Source organism: Thermobia domestica, chromosome 11, assembly GCF_964235325.1.
Source record: "Thermobia domestica chromosome 11, izTheDome1.hap1.1, whole genome shotgun sequence".
NCBI lineage: Eukaryota > Metazoa > Arthropoda > Insecta > Zygentoma > Lepismatidae > Thermobia > Thermobia domestica.
The window spans coordinates 215,975,018-215,999,234 of NC_137464.1; the positions used below are offsets into that span (position 1 = coordinate 215,975,018).

The 24,217-nt window shown below is 33.5% G+C and overlaps 1 protein-coding gene across 1 annotated transcript; it reads left to right on the forward strand.

Moving 5' to 3' along the window:
• The first annotated feature begins 8,535 nt into the window (after positions 1–8,535).
• LOC145664734 (multiple inositol polyphosphate phosphatase 1-like) lies at positions 8,536–16,737 on the forward strand. The gene is made up of 3 exons (XM_081731622.1): positions 8,536–8,696; positions 14,456–14,565; positions 15,882–16,737. The coding sequence occupies exons 1-3, from the start codon at positions 8,610–8,612 to the stop codon at positions 16,297–16,299; spliced, it is 615 nt and encodes a 204-aa protein (XP_081587748.1). The 5' UTR covers positions 8,536–8,609; the 3' UTR covers positions 16,300–16,737.
• The last annotated feature ends 7,480 nt before the right edge of the window (positions 16,738–24,217 follow it).

Below are 24,217 nucleotides of genomic sequence, written 5' to 3' on the forward strand. Positions count from 1 at the left end.
CTATTTGTGGGCAAACAAAAATTTTGGGTGGGCAAACATGGTCAAACGATGGGCAATCGTTCTATATAGAGTTTTAAATTTTATCTCGATTTTGCGGGCCAACTTCGCACAGCTAAAATTCATACTATAGTCAATACACTAAGTGTTCGATTACCCAATTAGTCTTTATTTATTTCAACACAACAGGCACGATACCTAATTACAGTGTTGCATATAATCAAGATTATTATATAATAGTCCTATGCAAAGAAAAATTTAGATGCGTTTACTTGCATTAATTAGTACGTTTACTGGTTTCTGTTCATGACTTCGCACATCGTTCTTCTGAAAACACTTCCACTCATTCCAAATATATTAATATCTTGAGCTACTGATTCAATATTGTTGGAAGCACTGATTTGCCATATAGAGGATTTATGTAGTGTATCAGCGCGTGCCTTACATATACATATATTACTGTCGCTAATTCTAATCTCGGATGATGGAACATGCACTACTATATCGGAATTAATGCTATAGAATCGATATTATTGTTCACTATTTTATGAAGAAATAATAAGTTCAGAGATTTCTTCTTTGTTTCAATGTCAGAATATTGAAGTTGTTTATTTGTTCAGTATATGACATATGAGGGATATAGATCTGTTTTTGTGTACATTAATAATATCTAAAACTTATAGTGAATACTTTGTATCATTTTACAATATTTTTCAGTATTCGTGTTCCAAATAATACAAGCATATTCTAATTGAGGTCTAACATACGAATAAAATAATTTCTAATATGTCAATTGATTATAAAACGCCAGATGAAGGCAAGATTTTTGTATGCATTATTATAGTACTCGCGCCGAGTCGTGAAGCGTGGGCTTTAAACCAATCATAGAAATATTTTGCTTGAGCCCCAACACATCAGAAAACTTCGGTACAAGTCGTGGAGCCGCTTCCTGAGCGCACACTTGGGGAAACGTCAAACAGCTGAATTCATCAACTATGTTGCCAAACTTTGAAGATATAGTAAACGAGTATATAAAAAAGGCATTTAAAAATTACCAATAATAACGCTGCACAATAATAACTACTGTAACAACTATTCTAAGATGGAAACAATAGCACAAATAGTAAGAACGAAAATATAACACAACAAATAGGAATTAACAAAACGGAACTTGACGTCAATCCGATAACACTGTACTCTCGGGAGATGTTTTCTGTGTAGCGCGAGAGAAGACACTGACAAAATTTGATGGGTGGGGGTTGACGACCGGAACACACCCTCGCGTTCTATTGGGTGGTGAAATCGGTAGATCTAGGTCAGGCTTCACGACTCGGCGCGAGTACTATAGGCCTAGTGATATTTTCGATATGATAAGCGAAAGATAGTTTTGATTCGAAGAACATTCCCAAATCTTTAATGGTTTCAAGTATATGAAGGTTTACTCCATCAATAGAATATTCGTAACTGATATAGTTTCTTTTAGAGTAAATGAAAGTTTTACATTTGAGAGAATTTAACGTAAATTGATTGATGTCACACGATGTCTTTACTCTTCATAGATCTATTTGTAGCTTCGTGCAGTCATCAGTTGACTATATTCTAGCATATAATTTCAGATGATCTGCAAATAACATATGAGAATTTTTAATATATTCAGTTACATCACTAATCATTATAAGGAATAGCAAAGGTCCAAGGTTTGAGCCTTGAGGAACGCGTGGTATTGTATAAACTTCTGAGACATAAAGCGTTTGTAAACTACAAATTGTTTATTATTACGTAAGTAGGAAAGAAAAAATATTATTGATTTTAAAGAAAAATTCAAAAATCCTAATTTCTTTAGTAAAATATCGTGGTTAATTAAATCAAAGACTTTTTTGGAAATATTACAACTTGTCCCCTTCTACCAATTTCGATTGCAATGAAATCAGTAATAATTAACAAATTTGTAGTAGATCTCAATATGTTGATAAATTTTTGCAATGACTATAAGGTGGGTACTGGTCCAAAATTTTCTACACTTTTAGTGTTTCGAGTTTTTTTTTTTTTTTTTGGTGGAGGGAAATACACTAGTTTTTACGCACAAATTTAGTAAAATATACAGGGAATGTTTAAGAATAACAGCGGATCCTATTATTACGCATGGTTGGATTCCGTCTGGACTGCAAGATACGTTGGTTTCAACTTTTTAAGTAGCTTCTTCGACTTCAATTTCGTTTATATTGAAGGAACCTATTATATCACCTGTATTTCCGTCACAATCTTTATAGTGTTGTACTTTGCTGGTACAAATTCGAAAACCTGTTGAAAATAATCTTCAAATGCCAGTGATATTTCGCTATTTTGCTTCAACTCTTGACCTTTAATTATAAAGAATACTACCTTCTTTGGAATTTGAAACAGAATTTCGATAGAATTATTTTGCCCTTCAATATTCCCGATTACTAAATGAAAGAATGATTGAAATTAACTTGGTGACGTTTGAGTTTTTATTTGTAGTAACTGAGTTTAAAAAGACTATTAAAATCAAAATCTTCAATGCGTACTGTGAATATTAACAAATACATTTCTAAAAGATAAGTTAAATGTAGTTGTTGGTAGCAGTTATTGATGAAGTTGGATTTAGATAAAGCAGCTAGATATACCTCAAGTTGAATTTAGAATTTCTTTGCCTCAGAGCAGTCATAATCAATATAAATTAGTTTAGTGGTTAAAGTATCAAAGTTCTGACTCAAAGGTTCTAAGATCGAATCGGAGAAGTAAACATGAAAAATTTTATAATTAGTAGTATGACATATTTCACCCATACCAAAAGTAGAATAAACTAGTCTGTGTTTCCGTGGAAAACTGAAGACTTCTTTCAGTTTATCCTTGTGAGCACTGAAGCAAAACTAATGGGGCTGAATCATGTCATCCGAACAACTGTTAAGCGAAGATTGGATTAATGATAAAGCACGCCTTTCGTATGGTGTTAAGAGTTTTCTAATGTGTATAAAGTAATCTCTTTGACCCAAAATCCGTTAAGAAATAGGGCCTACCGACAGTTTCAGCACTCATGATTTGGGTGAACGCTGTATCGAAAGTTAATTTTCACCCACTTATCGCAGGCAACCTTACTTAATTTGTTGGTTCACTATATTTCTTCTGTCTGTTGCTATCTCCACTGTTTACATTGCTTTCTTTTATTTCTTCATTCACACATCATATCCTCTTTCAAGTTCGTTCTCATATACCACTTCATTTAGTTTCATAACTTCTGTTCGATGAAAGACAAATTCCTCAACCTCTCATATGTCCTAAACATCCAGACAGCTCTCTTGCTACGTTTCTAATAATGATAAGATTTCAGGAGATCTTTTTAAATAAACTTACAATCAATTTGTTAATTACTATGAACAATGATTTCTTTGTAGCAGCATAGAAAGCTAAACTTGTAATAAAGCAGTTCAAACCAATGTTATTACTTCACTTTGTATCGTAGATTACAATTATCATGAAAAGAAATGGGATATTCGTATCCTAAGACTGATTTTGTCGAGCATGATTTGACATAATAAGACAATTAAACTAAATTAAGTTAAACAAAATATATTTATCCATTGTGTTTTATTACATGGGTTTAATAAATATTAAGTTTCACAAAAATTAACAGTTTCAACGAGGAAATCGAGAACCGAAATTGAGACGTTCAATTCCAAAGTCAACGTGCTAATCATTTGACTGAGTTAATAGTTATTTTAAAGGTTAACGTCGCTGAGCAATAAGACTATATGAGAGGTGGGCTTACGTTCTAAAGACGGTTTCAATTCTTGACTTCTTATCACTACTAGATTAGTTTTTGAAGGTTTCATGATTTTATACTAAATCCCCCTTTTATACTAATTGAAGCGAAATAAGTAAAATGATGGAATTGACAGTTTGAACTGCCCACTATTGCAAGGCTGGCGGGGCAAATACAACATTACGCAAAATCTATTTCAAATACAAGCACACATTTCATTTCCAAAAACTTGTACTTATAAGAACTATATCGATTTTCTAATTAAATTCAATTTACAGGTAATTGTGTCTTAAGTAGCAACTAATACTCATGCTATAAAGTATAAAACAAGTGAACATTTGATATAAATAAATTAGAAAAGTAAGATATTAGAGAGTACTGGAATTGCGATTTAATTCGATTTTAAGCAGTATACATTTTCTATATGATTATTCAGATCGCTTTTTAAAAATCCAGATTACGAATTACACCAACTTTTTAAATGAAAAATACAAGTATATATTCTCTCTCTCTCTCTCTCTCTCTCTCTCTCTCTCTCTCTCTCTCTCTATATATATATATATATATATATATATATATATATATATATATATATATATATATATATATATATATAATATAAGAATATGTGTGAGGAAATGAATAATTTTCATTTTGGACGTATGGTTTCGGGTATTGAACTCAGAAATTGTTTTCACTATGTTGCATTAATGAATGATCGTGAAACGAAAACGACGCCTACACAATGTTGCGTTAACGACTTGCCAGTCGGGGACGTTATGAGAGGTATCTAAGAGGTGCGGGATAACAATACCAAATTTGATAATGAAACACATGATTCTGATAATATTGAGTGGCAGCTAGAAGGACGTTAGAGAAACAGATGGTAGAGCAAGGATTTGCAACTAATTTGGAACAGTCTCACCCTAATACAAAGTACATCCAATCTTTCTCCCACTTACTCTTAGGTGATGATAGGCATAGACTTGTAGGTCGAGGCGACTTGAAGATCTCCATGATAACTTGTCCGACAATCGACCAAGGCATCGAATGGCGGACCGAAGGTACGATGGCGTCGATGTATTCCCCGAAATAGTCGAGTTCCAAAGACCAAGACCAAATGACCACGATCAAGCTTTCTCAAGTGTATTTGTTTCGACTGTCCCTTTTACGTCATGAAGGAAGCTAAGGTGGTGACACTCACAAGATGACATGCACATTCAATTACCAAATTGACACAGCCAAAATACACATGTCCTCATATCGATGATACAACATAAAACAGCTATGCTTCGTACTAAGCTGCTAATGTAGTCAGGACCGAAACAGGAAGAGAGCGACTTTCGAGAGCCAAAGTACTTATTACTCAACAACATTTCCTTATTGTGTTAATGTTTACCACGTTGATGAACGGAGCAAGCGTTGATTCGATGTCTGTACATGACAATGAGAGCCCAGTAGAAACAAACTTATTGAGAAAGCATCTGATCTAAACAGAACTGAATTTCAGCAAACGCGTGTGTGACTTAGGTAAAAAATAAATAAATAAATAAAAATAAAAAAAATAGGTAGTGCTACCAGTGTTTATTACATGCTATTTACAAATACAAGGATTTCCTTGTAGTAAAGCAGACATAAGGTAATTAGTTATTTCTCCGTTGAAAATATATCAGCTGGCGATGCCGATGGTTGGTGTAAATGACATCTAACAGGCGATGAACTCCAACAGCGGAAGACTGTTAAGCTCTCAATGGAATAAGAGAATGCGTTTTAATATTACTAATACAATCTCTTCAAGCTCAGATTCACACTTGGAATTTGAAATAGCCATTTTTTGTCTTTTTCAGTAATTTCAACTAAAGATATAGATTGATTTCGCATACTGGAACTGTGCATGAATTGTGAATTATATGCTAATCGCAGAAATACGAAATTTTATCTTTACACTTCACATATATCTTTGTGAGTGCTCCTAATACCTGTGCAGTGTGTCGAGTCATTTTTCCCGGAATATTCTTCGCGCAATTATTTGATAGACTAACGTATTATAACAATAAATGTATTTTGCTTATAATTTTCTTATTTTGTTTTATTTTTCTCCAAAATTATAAATAAGTATTCATTACTACACTGCTTTGTTAAGGAAAGCACAAAGAAGCAATAATATTTGAAGAAAACTGAGTTATTAATGAAAATGGGGAAGTTACAGTATATGCGTTCTTTCTTTTGCGGATGACGGTACTACAAGAATTCTAACTCGACCATTTTGCACAGCTGAATAATGGGGCTCCGAAATTAACTATTTTCCATGTTGGCTTAGATTTATAATTTATATTTGTCATCTTTGATAAACAGTTATTTATTGGGATTTTTTTTCAACAAACCGAAAAAATATGGGCCCTTGCATACAATAAGTTTGAACAATATCATAGGTGGTGATGACACCTGCTCTGCCGGAATTGAAATGGACTTTCTTCTAAAGAGTATCATCAATGTTTCGATTTGATTAGATTGAGATTTGGTGTCCCTTTCAACAGTGTGGCTATATAAGACGTGGACCGATAGCTTAATGTGGGATCCAAACCACATGAGCTCCCGTCTGGAATATCCCACGTCGAAGAGGATCACTAAGAAAATATTATTAAATGCTTTTACACTATAAAACAGTTTCAGAGCCTTTATATTTTAATGAAATTATTAATACAATGGTTTTACATTGTTCATTTAAAAAAATGTCTTTTCTTTTCTGTTGTCATATATCTTTTGTGCCAATCATAGATTTTACAAAACGGCTAATCATAGATTTTACAAAACGGCTGTGAAAATTTTAGAACTGTTTATACCACTACCTGCTTTTCATCATCAATATTGAACATCTTTAAATATAACACCACTTAAACCATTCAGTGTGCTCTTATGCCAAAACATTGCAAATCATTTCACATTTGTTAAGATTTCCACAATATTTAGCTAAGTTCTGTCTCGATTCTATCCCCATGTTTGTCATGCTATAAAAGAAATTCATGACAGTGTACTGCAAGATTTCAAATAAGCTTACGTACCATTTGCTATTTTATTAATGTTTAAAATTAGATGGCTTCAGAAATTTGTTTCTTATAAATGTCTTTCTATACAATGTAAAATTTTCTTTGTAAATTTTGAAAATATATGGTGTTCTTGAACTATCTTGAACCATATATGTGTTTTATAGTTTAATATACGCATACATACAGGGCATTACAAATATTTGTCACAATATTTTAGGAATCCTCACATCAGAATAGAAAAAAAGTTCATATGAACCTGTTGTCGTAAGTGTATAATTTCGTAGTTTGAGGTGCCAAAACGTGAAAATTTGAACCTTAAAGGTCTATAGTTCCACTATTATAGGACCGTTCGTAGTCGAGTCACAACATCACTGAGGAACTAGTATATGAACTATTCAAATATACATCTTTCAGAACCTCCGGTACTTGCACATTTTTAGAGAGGCTTTTTAGGAGAAATTGATCATTCTCCACTTACCTCCCTAAAAATTGGTGTGCAATATTGAAGCATTCTTAAAGGTGGATATTTGGATAGTTCACATACTAGTTCCTCAGTGATGTCTTGACCCGACTACGATTGGTTCCATAGTAGTGAAGCTGTGAACTTCTAAAGTTCACTTGTTCCACGTTTTCGGTACCCTGTAACTCCAAACTATCCACTTTTGAGCACAGATCCATATGAACTTTCTTTTGATGTAAGTAATCTGTTCCCGAATATCGTGAGACATTTTTGTAACACCCTATATATATATATATATATATATATATATATATATATATATATATGTAAGAATGATAGCAGTAAATACCTCAGAAATCGTAAAAGGCGGAGAAGCGAAATTTTGCAGCAAGAAACTACAGGGAAGGTGGACAATATCGTAGATATTTTGTAACATCACCTAATGAACAGCGTTGCCAACCCAATATAAAGTTTTTTTCCGAATAGCACTACGTCAGATTATTACATATTTCAAACGAACATGTCAAATGAAAACTTAAAAATACAACATTTCGGTGTTGCAAACTAAGGATGTTATAGTAGAATCACAGACATCCAAAGTTTGGAAACCTCTATCACACATACAGAACAATAGAGATGGAGAAGATAATGCACATCGAAGGTACCTAAGCGTTTGATGTCATGTCATGAGTTGCTTCGAATGGATAGGAACGAAGTTACAGGGCTTGAAATTATTGAATTTTGTGAAAGGCTTTATTTTCGAAAAATAATCGTAGATAAGTATCGTATCTATTTACTTGTAAGGTTTGTAATTGATGTATAAATTATACTGCCGTTTACCGCACTTCAATATCTCAAACCGTTCCACAGATATGATAAACATTGCTGGAGTTAGCAACACTGCTCAAATCGTGTAATTGCGAGAACTTGGAACTGTAGCTACTAAAAGCTATTGTTACAATGCTAAAAAAAAGACGGAAAAGAACAATTTTCAATAATTTCAACAAATACGGCATTTTTAGCAGCGTTGCGAACTTTATCAATGTTTATCATATCTCCGGAACGGTTTAACATATCGAAGTGCTCTAAACGACAAAATAATCTGTACCTGCATTGCAAACCATACATCATTACATCACTGTTCATGCGGTGATGCTACAAAATACCTAGGACGTTGTCCCATCCGTATAGTTTCTTGGTGCAAAATTTCGCTTCTCTGCCTTTTACGATTTCTACAATATTTACTACTATCGTTATAAATGGACCCCTATACATTAATATATATTAATGTATTTGTTTTTCATTTACAGATCAAATTTATATTATGTACGAAATGTGTAGATTCGACAAGGCGTGGCGTATTGATACTGTTTCTCCATGGTGTGCTGCATTTACTAAGAACGAGTTAGAGGTAAGTATAGCGGCTTCTCAGCATTTCTGTTAACTTTCTTCTTCTCTGTTCTTCTTTCAGTCAGTACATCCTGAAGCTACAGGTATTAACCTTTGAATAATACACAGCGGACCTATACAATAAAAAAATAACAAGAAAAATTGACGACCCTTAATATGGAAATAACTTTATTATCTCAAATCATCTTAATATTTTTTATCCAGTAACAGACATCTTCAGTAACATACTTTTTGAGAATAAGTAGTGAAGGAATTAGGTAATTTTAACTAAGCACGTAATAATAATTAAAAATAATAATAATAAAAATCTTGTGAAGACCAAGACAGTGAAATTTACTGTTTATATAAAGTTTTCGTTAACATTTTCTTTTAATCTTACATCATCTTTCATGTGTTGAAAAATACTTGCTTGAGCTTGATCTTGGCGAGTGTTGACTGTTGGAAGTTCGGAGGAGTGTCCCTGTCTTCTTTGTGATTGTGAGTCTCGGCGATGGAGGTGAAACGTATTTCATTGTTAATCTGCTACTGTCGCAGGTCTGTTTCTTTGCCTCTGGGTTGATTGGTAACTGCGCTGGTCATGGCATTCTGAGGTGCAACGCTGTGGTTGTGTTCTGATCACTGAGATGTTGGGGTGAGGTGATCTTCGAACCTGTAGCTCGAATTTGATTCTTTGCTGACGTCTGAGTTCTTGTAGGATGGGGATGTTCAGAATTTTGTGTATTTGTGCAATGAATGTGTCGATATTGTGTCCGGTGATGGCTCGAGCTGCTTTATTTATCATTCTGTAGATGGCGTAAATAGGCAAGGGGGCTATGCTACCGCTTTGGGTAGGCGTAGATCAGCAATGAGTGAACATATCTTGTAAACGTGGCGTCTGATCTTCTGCATGAATTACTTGCTCAGAAGAATGGGGAAGAGTGCCTTCACTCTTTAGATTTCCTTCTTGGCTAATGTGCTCAGATGCTCTACAGAAGTCAGGTGGCGATCAAAAATTACCTCCCCCCCAGGTATTTCGTTTTTAGTCGAAGCTGGAGGTGGTTGCCTTGGAATATGATGGTGAATGGCTTCTTCTTGTAGTTCCTCGTGAAGTCGAGCGAGCTCCTCCTTAGCGAGCGTACGCGCCTTTGGCGTGGGAGATCCGGGTTCGATTCCCGGCGGGAGCTCATGTAGTTCGGGTTCCACGTTAGTCTCATATAGCCTCGCTGCTAAGCAGGACGTTAAACTCAAAATCAACTCAACCCTCGTGAAGTCTACGAGTGTCGTCTTGGCAGCGTTGATTTTGATCTTTCAGGTTGGTCATTCCTAATTTTTTTGTTTTGTTTACGGTAATAATTCATTTGTCAGCTATTAGAAAAGTATCAGTTTATTAGTCGGTGTGTAGTCGTTTGTTCACAGTTTGTAGTTTTTTGTTGTAAGTTGGTAAATTTCAACATCACAGAACTGCATGTTGCTCCGAAACCACTAATTTCCAAACCCCCGGTTCGTAAGGACAAATTTGTTGTAAATTAGTTGTAGAATAATCCCTTTCAAGGAATAAGTGGAATACCAGTCACTCTGAATATTTAATTTAGTGACCGTTTATTTCCTTACAATTTGAAATACTGAATAAATAGTTTCTTTGGTTAATATTTTTCAAAATTGCTTTCTGTTCAGGAATACAGATTAGAGGAAATAAAAATAGAAATGAAATCTTTTAGAAATCGCTATGAGTTTTATTCCATTTGTAAGTTATTTTTCTCTAAGATAAAGCACACGTATCTCACTGCTATTTCAGTTCTATAAGGTTCAGTCAAATGAAAGAAATCGATTTGCAAATATTCGGACAACGTGTTGAGGGAGATGTTAGTCCTATTTTCTGTTTATATCCACATATTTGTAGTCCATAATAAATGTTACATTTATTGCGCACTTGCATAATGTCGCAAGTTAGCAGAGGTTGGTTATCACTTTTTCTTTCTCTCCCCCAGGTAAAGACATGCTGCCGTAAGACACGTGACACACTAATGGAGATGCCAGTTGTAGGGTTGGAGTGAAAGGCCAAGTTGTTGGTGCCAGGTGTGGAGTTGGCAAAAACGGCAATGTGATTAACGCCATTTAGTTTAACTGTTTAAGAAAAAACATTTGAAGATTTGTTGTTGGTAACTAGATATGTTGTGTTTGGGAGAGAAATGTCGATTCTATAGTTGATGATTGGTTTGATTTATCAGATGTATCATTATATAAGTGATTTGAGAAAGTTAATAGAGTTGTGTAGAGGTAAATAAATGCTAATAGGATATTTATATATAGTGCACTGATTGGTTTTGTGCTCACCAAGTGAATTGATTTTATGGTAGAGGATTCGGAAGTTGTTATGTTGATAATAAAGAATAAGCTACTATAACCGTACAAGATTACATTCAATTTTTAATTCTTACAATTGGCGACGAGTATTTGTGACAGAACCCACAAAGTTAAACGATGGCAGAAAACAAATTGGTACCATATTTTGAGCCACTAGATACTGATGAACCCGATGTCGAAACTTACATTGAACGTATGAGCAGTATTGTCTAGCAAATGATGTACCATCTCTCAAAAAAGTATGCATATTATTATCTCTGATTGGAGGCTCGGTTTATAAAATCCTGAAGGAGCTTGCAACTCCATGCAAAGCACCAGAATTGGATTATGAAACCATTAAGGATCTTTTGATAAAGCATTTCCAGCACACATCGAACTTCATCGTCGAGAGATACAAATTTCATAATATGAAACAAGAACAGGGTCAACAATTTCAGGATTATATTCTGCAGCTAAAGAAACAAGCAAATCGTTGTAAATTTGGAGCCTTCCGAGAAGATGCATTGAGAGATCAAATAGTATGTGGTATCGCCAGTGAAGTTGCACGAAAGAAGATGCTTTCAGTGTCTGATTTGACTATGCATTCTGCTATAGATATAGCCAATCAGGTAGAATTGCTTGAAAAAGAAATCACCATATTTTATAACACAGACACACGATTAGAACAAATACGAACTCCAGCAAATCGTTGTACTTCCAATAAAAGCAATTTTTGCGGTAATTCCTCACGGCAGACATATGGTTGTGCGGCATGTGGAAGACAACATCCCATATACCAGTGTTCAGCGCGAGATGCACGATGTAGAAGTTGTAACGCATACCATCATTTTGCTAAGTGTTGTCCAAAAAGAAATATGTACTCCTCAAACAAAGAAGTTAATGAGATACCAATGGTGGAAGACAAACACATGAAGGATCGAAACTCATTTAGTGAAGAAGAAATTCGACAATCTTTGGATAATTTTGCTGTTGATCCTGCAGAAAATTGCTATACTATGGACGATTTTGTAATAAACACTCTACATAATAGCAAGTCAGAACGACTGATGCCCGAAAAGGGAAGCAGACAATGTCAGTTGGTCACGAGAATTCCTGAAGTAGATTATGAACAGAAGTTTAGTAATATTCGTTTTAATCAACATCGGATGAAGCCGGAATACAGACATTTTCAGTACACTCCTACAGAGGCACCAGGAACATGCAATCAAGAACAAATGAACGGTATTTTTCAGGACAGGACAGAATTCAGGGCAGCTGGACACGAATATACAGGTTATTCGCAAGACAAGAAAGGTTTCAAGTATGTAGATCAGCCGGGGCAAGATCAAATATGGAACAAGCAGCTAATAGAAGAAAAAGCAAAAGGTTGGGTTGTGAATCAGGAAGTAGCTTTGGAATCGGAAAAGACAGAAGAGTCGAATATGTGGTTGTTGGCAGGTGAAAGAGAAGATAGCAGCTATGATCTTAAAAAGAAGGAAATGGAAAGTAAATTTGGTAGAGACTACAGTCTATGGAAGGAACAGATATCGAAGACAGGAAGATTGCACAAAAAAGGGGTCACAGGAAGAAATGAAGAAGACAGTGCAAAGGCAGACAAATTGAAGAAGAATTGTGGAAACCGGAGAGTCAGTAGTGTTGATGTCTCGAAGAGAAGCAGAAAAAAAAAAGAGGGAGAATGTTGTAGGGTTGGAGTGAAAGGCCAAGTTGTTGGTGCCAGGTGTGGAGTTGGCAAAAACGGCAATGTGATTAACGCCATTTAGTTTAACTGTTTAAGAAAAAACATTTGAAGATTTGTTGTTGGTAACTAGATATGTTGTGTTTGGGAGAGAAATGTCGATTCTATAGTTGATGATTGGTTTGATTTATCAGATGTATCATTATATAAGTGATTTGAGAAAGTTAATAGAGTTGTGTAGAGGTAAATAAATGCTAATAGGATATTTATATATAGTGCACTGATTGGTTTTGTGCTCACCAAGTGAATTGATTTTATGGTAGAGGATTCGGAAGTTGTTATGTTGATAATAAAGAATAAGCTACTATAACCGTACAAGATTACATTCAATTTTTAATTCTTACACCAGTGACCAACGTTACCAAGGAAGAACATCGAAGTATGATACGCTTTCTTTGTGCAGAAGGTGTCTATCCAGCAGACATACAGAGGGGAGTGCAGAGAGTGTATAGTGCGAAGTGTATTTCAGACAGAACAGTGCGAAAGTGGTGACGGCGTTTTCGTGGCGGCAGGGAGAGACTGGCTGATGATGCACGACTCGGGCAGATTACGAATTGTATTCCTGATGAGACAGTTGCTGCTATTGACAATTGCATTCAAACTGATAGACGGGTCTCCTTGGATGCCATTACTGCTCAAGTACAGGTGTCCCATTGCAGTGTGCATGAAATTGTGCGCAATAGACTTGGTTACCGAAAAGTTTGTGCTCAATAGGTGACTTGGTTACCGGAAGGTTTGTACTCAATCGGTCCCCAAGTGTTTGTCCGAGGAACAGCGACACAACAGAATGGGAATATCACTGAACCATTTGATGCGATATCAAAACGAGGGCGATGATTTCCTTGGGAAGATCATTGCCGGAGATGAATCCATATACCTACTTTTCAAACTGAAATCCAAACGGGAGAGTATGGAGTGGAAGCATACAAGGTCGGCTAAACCAAAGAAAATCCACTTCACAACACCAGCTGCTAAGCTCATGGTGACTGTGTTCTTCGACGAGCAGGGACTTCTGCTAGTGATCCCAAAGGAGAAACAATAAACGCCAACTAATACTGCGACATTCTCCGTCGGCTACGGCTAGCAATCAAAAATAAACGCCAGGGTAACCTTACACTGTATTTCACGACAATCCCCGGGCTCAAGTTCCCAAACAAACACATGGTCTTTTGACGTTGTGGAAGTGGGAGTTGCTAGACCACCCCGCGTAAAGTTCTGACTTGAGTCCCTGTGATTTCCACGTTTTTGGGCCACTCAAGAAACATCCCCGGGGGCACCACTATATATCGGATGAAGAAGTGCAGCAAGCTATGACAGAATGGTTCCATACTCAATCCAAGGAGTTCTTCTTTCAGGGCATTCATACTCTCGTGTCAAGATATAATAAGTGCCTTAACAGCAATGGTCATTATATAGAGAGCTCTATCCAATAATAAAGTCTGTAAATGGAAATGGACCTTTTCATTTGACTGCACCTTATATATTTGATGATATTAAAAATACTTATTGCGAGACTGTTAATATAACTGTCTTAGTGGCAAAAAGAATAATGGAAACAACTCCCGATTATTGTTTAAAAATCAAAAGTGGGATAACTACTTGAAAAGAATCATAGTTTAAAAAATAATCAATATAAGTTTAATCAATTTTACACGTTTAACTCTTTCTTTTCTTTATTTTAGATACTCGAATATAGAGAAGACTTAAAGTACTACTACAAATCTGGTTATGGACATGAAATAAACACTAAATTAGGTTGTCCACCAGTCCGAGATTTCATTAATCGTTTCAGGTGAGTCAGGGTCAAGTACTGAGTATACAGTACAGTACAAAAGTTTAAGACCACCTCGGATTTGAGTGAACCTCTACTGTGGACCTTCTATTTGGCGCATTAACTTCACAGCCATGTATCACAAGTGCTCCTGTCCAAAGCATAAAATTTGACAATACTTGGATTACGATCTGAAAGATTTTACAAATTATATGTCTGTGATTTTAAGACATTTTATAATAGAGATTGCATGATGTAAACAAAAAGCTGGAAAATGAGACAGTATTTTGGTTTCGTTTGATAGATACACAGAGGGAGACAATGCTGTGACACAAATTTGAATAAATAACAAGTTGTAAATGTTTTGTAGTTCTTTCTAGGATGTTGATATGTTCACGTTTGGAAAGCCAAAAGAAGTAGCTATATTTTGAAAAATGTTTACGACGGTTTGTATACGCCCTTGTGCCTTCATATTGTCACTCAGTAGAAGCATAGTGCTCATTGTTGCCTATGCAACGAGTAACAAATGGTTATACGAAGCTTTCGAAAACGCTTTATAATTACTTTTGGCTTTTTATCCTTTGAAATTTGTCACTGCATTGTCCCACTTTGTGTATACCTTTCAAATAAAACCAAAATATGGTCTCATTTTTCAGCTTTGTAGCCTATTTACATTATTCAATATCTATTAGAAAATTCCTTTTCTTGGTGCCCATTTTAAGAATTATAGTTAGACATGGAATTTGCAGTCTCTCTCAGACCGCCATCCAAATTATCATCGAATTTTATGCTCTGGACAAGAGTATCTGGTGATACACTGCTAAGAAGTTAATGCGCCAAAATAGAAGGTCCACAGTAGTCTCGCCTAAATCCGAGGTGGTCTTAAACTTTAGAACAATACTGTACTAATCACAGATAAGAATGTATTAGGCTGTGTGTTTCACAAAAGTAACGCACATTTATACATGGGACTTCTTGTAATCAATTGTGTATATATATATATGAAGAGGGCGAAAGAGTTTAGGTCTAAGGAAATATTTTACTATTAACTGTGTATATATGAATTGTTTTTAATTTTTGATTTTTAATCTGAGTATGGCTTTATAGGCCAAAATAAGTGAAAATATCATTTGAAGCCAAAAGACACCGTTGTAGAAATGTTTTCAATAAAACCCTAAATATTTATTTTCTAAAAAAAAAAAATCCAATTAAGATAAGAGAGATTGCACTGCATTATTTTAAAAATTATTCTGTAGCTTGAACGCTATTATTTACATCTACTGATAGCACAAAATGACAGGAAAGTGCTAGTGATTATTACAAAATTTCTATTTCAGAAACATTTCTGATCAGCCGCTGGGGGTCTTCTACTTCAGCCACTCTAGTACTCTCCAAATGACTTTGTCTGCATTGGGAATTGCCAAAGATAGCGAACCACTTCGTCATGACAATTACAATTTGGTTCACCAGAGGCGATGGCGAATATCCAAGATTGGTTCGTTTGCTACTAATTTGGCCGTTGTTTTCTTCAATTGTACCGACGAGCCTAGAGTTATGTTTTACTTAGAAGAAGAAAGTTTACCATATGATGGATGTAGTGTGGGTCTTTGCAGTTGGGAGTTTATAGAAAACAGGTTTGGTAAAATAGCTGATACTTGTGATTTAGCTTTCTGTGATCCAAATTACAATGCAGGTTCTTACTTAACTATCTCGACAATAGTAATTGTGTTCTCAATTCTTTACAATACAATTTAAGAACTATCAACAATGACCTGGATTTTACGAATAAAGACTGAGAAGCAAAGATGAACTGCATGTATGGAGTACATTCGAGATTTCCATGAATCATGTATTGATTCGGAGATAGTATCCACGTTTATTAAATTTCTCATTAGTGAGATTTGATATTAATTTGAAAGAGTAGAGAGAGCTGCTGGTCACTATATTGCACCTGGCCCAATAGCTGACATCCTGTTGGTTACCTGACAAATGTGGGTAACAAATTGTGAGGAATGAGATAAGAGTTTCAAAGAATCCGCTGGAAAGGGTGGTATTCTTTTATAAAAGAAAGTGAGAACGTTTCGAGCAAGGATAGTTTATACTTCTATGTATATTTTACGAGTGTTTCCAAACTATTATTTTAACAAAGTGAAAATAGTCACAATAATGCTAGAGTCCAGAAAGTGAATAGGTGAAACATACACGCATGTTATACATTTAAATGAGAAATTAATCGTAATTATATCTAAACACAAGTAACAAACTGAAATATAAAAATTAGGATTGTGATGCTTTATCTCAGTGATATGTCCATTTTTAAAAATTATTGTCCTGTGGTTTAATAGTACTTGAAAGTCTCGATGTTATAAAATTAAAGAACAACAACCAAATAAACGTATAAAAGTGATTTCTTAAGACACATTTACGCTTTATTGCTTTAAAATAGCTGTTCTAAGTCAGAAGGATTATTTTCTATAAGCTATTACTTCCAACTGTGACCCTGTTATTTTAAATTACGTTATTTTGTCATTGAATTGGAGATCAAATTGGCTGTCTTTAAGTTTGAGTGTGTGATTTACAGGTTACTGTGAAATAGTGAGTGGAATAGTTTCGCTTTAATTTTGACTCATATTTCCGCTCTACCTCATTTGTGATCTGACCATGTTGAAGCAGATGTAATATGTGCAATCCATTCGATAGGACATACGACTTAAAAGAAGATTGTAAATTTTATTTGAGGAGCATGAGAACTTACTAAAAAAAGTAACAAAGAATTAACTATGAAAATGCATTTCTTGAACATTTCATTTTATCTAGCTATTGCTTGATTATAAACCAAAAGAATAATTTGTAATATTTTGTTTAAATCAAATATGCATTTTTCATCAATATAAATATTTCAACTATAATTACGTTTTAGTTAGATTATTATGAGCACGTTTTCGGATTATAAATATACATTTTAGAGACATATTTTGTGACATTTAGTTTCTGTATAAATTGTCAAATGAAGTAGTACTGCACCTCAATATTTTTTTTAAATAGCAGCATAGAATAGTCTTATTGTAAAAAAGTATAGTGACTCAAAGAAGTTCTTTATTGAGTTCTGTGTTGTGAATAGTTTCATGTTTTTTATGTGACTTTAACAATGAATTTCTCTGTGCTTTTTGTTGCCATAGTTTTGACAATTCATTGCTGTTTGCTTTGTTGAAACTTAAGCAGCTTCTGCATGGAAAATAGTGGAGGTGAATGATAGCAAGATGGAGGAAAAACAAGTAACATAGAGGATATGTGTGGTTATATTTATTCATTAGTGATTCTAAATACCCCAATAATCCATATTAAGTGATCTGAAATTCACCTATATACCCAGAAACTGCAGTAGAAGAGGGAAAGGTGTAAAAGTGAAGTTGTGAAACCCAAAACTAAGGATTCCTATCAGTGACTGAATAAGCCTAACTGGAATCCTGCTCTTTGCAGCCGGGTGAGACCTCAACAATCTTTTCACATTTCCATATGCATGTTGATTTGGTATTTATGGTGGCAATAGTTTCATTTCCTTTTAGTGTTAAGAGTTTAAGTGGTTTTAACTATAGTGTGTATTTTGTTGTGTGTATAAACTTTAATTCTCAAAAGTCTTTATACTTATAATTAAATATTAAGATGGCGGATAATCAGTGTAAGGATGTTATGAACATAGAATCAACAAGTTCCAAAGACAAATAAATATCTGATAATTCATCAGCTATGGAAATTACTGATAATGCAAATAACCAAACCATTTCAAAGCCAATAAAAATAAGTTCAGACAAGAAAGAATCTAATGAGATGGATCATTCAAAGTCTTATGGTGATTATGTAAATACAAATACATCTCTAGAAAATCGTTACACGGAAGAACATGTAGCATCTTATTATGTTTTCATAAAATCGAATCAAGAGGATCTGGGAACGAAACATGTAATGGCAATTAGCCGTAAACTCTATTTAGCTTCAAGGCATTACTAATTTCAAAAAAAAAATCGGAAAAAATTTATAATTCTGCCAAAGCAGCAAACTCTTTTCTAACTCATCCAATATTAAAATCACAAAATTGGATGGCATATATACCAAATTTTGCAATTTATACAACGGGGCTAGTAAAAGAGGTTGATCCGGAAGTACCGGTAGAGGAACTATTACAAGAAATAGTCTCTGATGTTCCAATAATATCAATTAAACGTATATACAGAACATATGAAGGCAAAAGAATCCCAACTTTTACAATAACTTTCAATTCGCAACAATTACCACTTCACATTAAAGTTTTCTTCTTAAGATTGCAAGTGGAAACGTATATCCCGGCTATAAGACAATGTCAATTATGCCTACGATACGGTCACACTTTCCGTACTTGTAAAGCAAATAATTCAATTTGCAAAACTTGTGCTCAATCCCATCCACCTACACAATGCTCAAATGTAATAAAATGTTTTCACTGTGGATTGCCGCACGAAGCGGATAATGTTGAATGTCCGGAAAGGGCACGCCAAAAACAAATTATGTCTATAATGGCTAGAGAACATATTTCATTTAATGAAGCAAATATGCAAGTTGGTAAATTAAATTCAGAATCAAGGAAATGGAATGCATATAATAGTACTATTAAATCATCGGAGAATGTGATTAATCACTTTAAGAACAGAGGTACAGCTCAATCATCACAAAATAAAAATACAAATGCGGTAAATATCTCAACTACAGGAAAAAACCCAAACCGACTGAACAAGAAACACCTCCCTGGAAAAGAAGGAAAAATACCGAAGAAAATAATGGTAATTTTAATGTTAATAATGGGGAAAATTAGAACGTAAAGGTTACGATTTTACTGCAGCTAGTACGAGCGGACAATTGGTACCTGTGGTAACTTCTTATAGAAATACAAATACAATGGTGGACCAACACCCACAATTGTATGATCTGAAATGTATTAATAATAACAATAATCCTCGTTTCCAAGAAAAAAAAACATCGTATGTAGCTCAAAACCAAAACAATGCTTCGGTCGTAGAGCAATCTTTGCTCACAACAGATATCCCAATACAAAAAACAAGTAAACATAATTTTCAAAAATTCACGGACAACTCGGACAAAAAGGCTGACATAAATTCGGCAAACCCAAAAGCAATATTTGCTATTAAACAGTTACTTGATAGCATACTATTATCCTTAAATTGCAACGTAACAACTGAGCATATGGAACAATTATCGCAGCAATTTTATCTGCTATTTAATTCAATACAGTCGAGTTAATTTAATTTCCGGAGAAAATACATTTGGTTTTTCCACGTAAACATGGAGGTTAATCAAAGTCTTAAAATTTTACAGTGGAACTGTCAGAGTCTTTACAATAAAAAATATGCAATTCTACATTTAATAAAATATTTTTCTCCGGACATCTTACTTTTACAGGAAACTTGGGCGAAACCTAAATTTTCTTTAAAATTATATAATTACAATATTATTGAACATTTAAGGGATGATGGATATGGTGGTTTAGCTACATGTATTAAGAAAAATATTCCTTTTCTTATGCTCAATTTAGCAGTAAGCAATACATATAACGAAATACAACTAACTAGTTTTGAAATAAATAATACTAAATTTGTTAACATATATATATACCGCCTGATATCATACCGCAACACCAATTTTGGAAAGAACTATTAGTAAATAATAATATTGATTATTTAATGGGAGATTGTAACTCTCAATCTCCAGTATGGGGAATTTCCAAAGGGAATACTACTGGTAAAATACTTAATCAAGTTCTAACTAAAATCTTATCTATGTCTAATTTTTAATAGTTATGTCTAAACGATGGTACTGCAACTCGAATTACCATAGAAGATAATAGTGTTCCTGACATAACTATTTGTAAAATTTAATACTACATTTTAGCACATTGGTCAGTATACTTCGATCCATTAGGAAGTGATCATCGTCCTATTTTGACGCTCACTCATCCTGTTTTAGATAAAATATCTCCTAATCAGTATTCAATCGACAACTTCTCATCCAAAATAAAATTAATAAGGAAATTAACTGGAATAAGTATCAACATTTATTTCAGAAAGCTTAAAGAAATCTAACACATCTAATTGCTCTCTATCTAAACTAAACCAAATATTAACGCAAGCTGTAGCAAGATCAAAATACAAAGAATTGGTACAGAACCATAAACTGAAAAATTCCTTTCAGTTTACAACACAAGTTAAACCTGTTTGGTGGAACCGGGAAGCACAACAAGCAATTAATAAAAGGAAAGCGGCTTTCTTGCAATTTATTCGAACGAAGACTCCTCAAGACTTTAGACGGTATCTTAATAGTAAAGCATCAACAAAAATTATCTTAAATAAAATTAAACGAAAGCACTGGAAAGAATTTTGTGACAACCTATCATTCCAAACTCCTAGAATGAAAATTTGGAAATTTTTACATGGTCAATTTATTAAAAATTCTATAAACTCTGTTTCAAGCAATTGGAATTCAATAAAAAGCGATTGGATACACCAATTCCACGCTATGTTAACACCTGATTTTGTAAATCTAAATAATCTCTTAATAGCTAACTTACAAAATAAGCAAGAACTTAATAAGGATGAGCTTTTTAAATTAGAAGAATTAGAAGTGATATTTAAAACTATCAAGAAGAACACCTCACCAGGCGTAGATGGATTTCAATACGTCCATTACATAAACTTACCTGTAGAAGGGAAAAAATATTCCTAAGTTATTTAAACTCAGTTTGGAAAACAGGTAATGTACCTGAAATATGGAAAAAATCTCTCATTGTACCTATACTTAAACCTAATAAACCAAGTCACATTGCTACAAACTATAGACCAATAGCTCTGCTCTCATGTAGCCTAAAATTTTTTGAACAATTAATGTTAAATCGTTTACAATGGTACATAGAGTATAATCAGTTATTTCCAGATAATATTACAGGTTTTCGTGAAAATAGCTCGACTTTTGATTCTATTGGTCCCTTAATTATTGATATATGGAGAGCTTTTCAACAAAAGAAATATCTCCTTTTGATTAGTGTCGACTTTCAAAAAGCCTATGACTCCATAAATCTAAATATATTAATTTCCAAATTATTTAAATTACATATCCCTCAACAATTCATATTACTCATCTATAATTTATTATTTGATAGACATGTACATATTAAGTTGAAGAATTCTTACTCAAAATCTAGATGAGCTTCTACTGGCCTGCTTCAAGGCAGTAAACTAAGTCCTACTCTCTTTAACCTTTTTATGTTAGATCTTATTAATTTGTTGAATAAAACTACAAATACCTTATTATATGCCGATGACCTTGTAACGTACGAAATAGTAGAGAATCTAAAAACAGGAGTGGAAAAATACAACAAAATATTAAAAAAATACATCAATGGAGTTTTCAAAATGGATTGGATATTAATTGGGAAAATCATCATTTACAATTTTCACAAAAAAACGTATAACATATCTTCCACAAATAACTATTAATGGCAAACAATTAAAATTTACGAAACACTTGAAATATTTAGGACTTAATCTTGATTCCACCTTATCATGGAAGTCGCACCTTCAGCATTTAACTAAAGAAGCAACCAAATATCACAATATTTTGAAGAGTATGAGTGCCAAAAAATGGGGAATACACCCTCATGTGCTGAACTTGATTAATCAACAACATTAACAGCAAGAATATTATACGGCTCCATGTTTTACAACACTAATTATTCAATGTTTTATACAAAAATCCAACAACTTCAATATGATATGATTAAAACAATATTATCTCAACCAGCTTTTTGCCCAAGGAATGCAATCTTAGAAGCTACAATGAATGCACCAATAGAAATAAGAATATTTCAACATACGGCAAACTTTTTACTTTCTAGGATGGCAAAAACTTCCTCAATTATAATTAAAAAATTGGGTAATTTGGAAATCATAAACCAAAGTAAAAAAACTCCCTTACCAAAAATCACTTCCATGGATCTTTACTGTCTTTAAGAATATAAAAGAATTGCAAGCTAACATAGCAAAAGCTCCAAGTATACCAGCATACTTATTCAATTATAATATTAATAAGAATTCCAGCTATTATTCCACAATATGTACAATTTCATATATTTGAAAACTTACATAATATATATAGAAACATTTGGCAATTTTATATAGATTCTCTTCCTATAGAATATACACTTATATTCACTGATGCATCAAAACAAAAAAATAAACAAGTCGGTGCTGCCTTAGTGATACCGCAGTTACGTATACAGAAACAATACAAACTACCTTGTAATATGTCAGTGTTTGAAGGTGAAGTTTTCGCCATAAGACAAGCATTTCTGCTTATTAAAAAACTTAATCTTAAACATGCCTGTATTTGTACGGATGCATCGAGTGTTATAACAGCTCTGAACAATACAAGATGGACAATTCAAACTTCTTGGAATCTTTTATTAATTAAAAAAAATATATCAGTCGTTACAATCCAATAACTTCAATACTATTTTAATTTACACAAAAGCACTTGTTAACATAAAATTTAATGAATTAGCGGACCAATTAAGTAAAGATGCAGCTAATACGGGTATCAAAACTAATATACAAATTCCTTACTATAATTTCAAATATATTATCAAAAATGAAATAGAAAAATTAATCACCCAATGGAAAAAGAAAAATAGAGAAGGTCCTGGCAAACATTACTGGAGTTTAGTGGATAATTTGGAAGTTAACAATTGGGAAGTATTAAGAATGTGGTCCAGATCGAAAATTGTGCTATTTTATCGTATAATATTCAACACTGCATTAACTCCAAAAAAACTATTTTGTATAAAGAAAAAAGATACAAATATTTGTTGGTGTGGAAAAGAAATTGGTAATCTAAATCATCTAATATTTTATTGTGAAATATTACAGCACAAAAGAACAAAGTTTATAAGACATTTATTGTATCACTTTTATATTTTCCCAATTACAGTTGAAATGATTATAACCTCAAGAAATTGGATGCTTATTAAAAGACTCTTACAGTACATACAGGATAACAACTTAAATCTTAAAAAAAAGACATGAAGAATAACTTCTTACATAGATATATTTAGTTCACATCAAATATTTGGAAAGTCTGGGAAATAACTATTGCCACTATAATTCAATTGTGACAGCATGAACATGGGAAGAGGAAAAACTTATATGAGCATTTCAAGAAAAAAAACTCACAGTTTTTTCCACTATCATTAAAGTGTTACGAATTGCCATTAATTCAATTTATTTTGGACAATCATAGGGAACAGGCCATCGGAACCTAAGTTTGGGCAAATCTACACGGCATCTTATAGACGCCGCATGGAATGGAATGGAACTTAAGCAAAATGAATTGTAAGGTAATAAGTGAGTTCATATTTGTAAAAGTATAGGCGTAAGTTTTATTTAATTTAAAAAATGTGTTTAATCAAGAGTCCAGATTACAATCAAATACAATAATTTAAGTATTTTGGATTTTGAGCATCAAAATAATGGAAACAATTTTGCAATCGCGTTTGGTTTGTAAATCAGTTGTATACTTTATATTTTTAGGATTATTTAAAAAATGAACAACAGTTTCCAGAATTAATTTAATA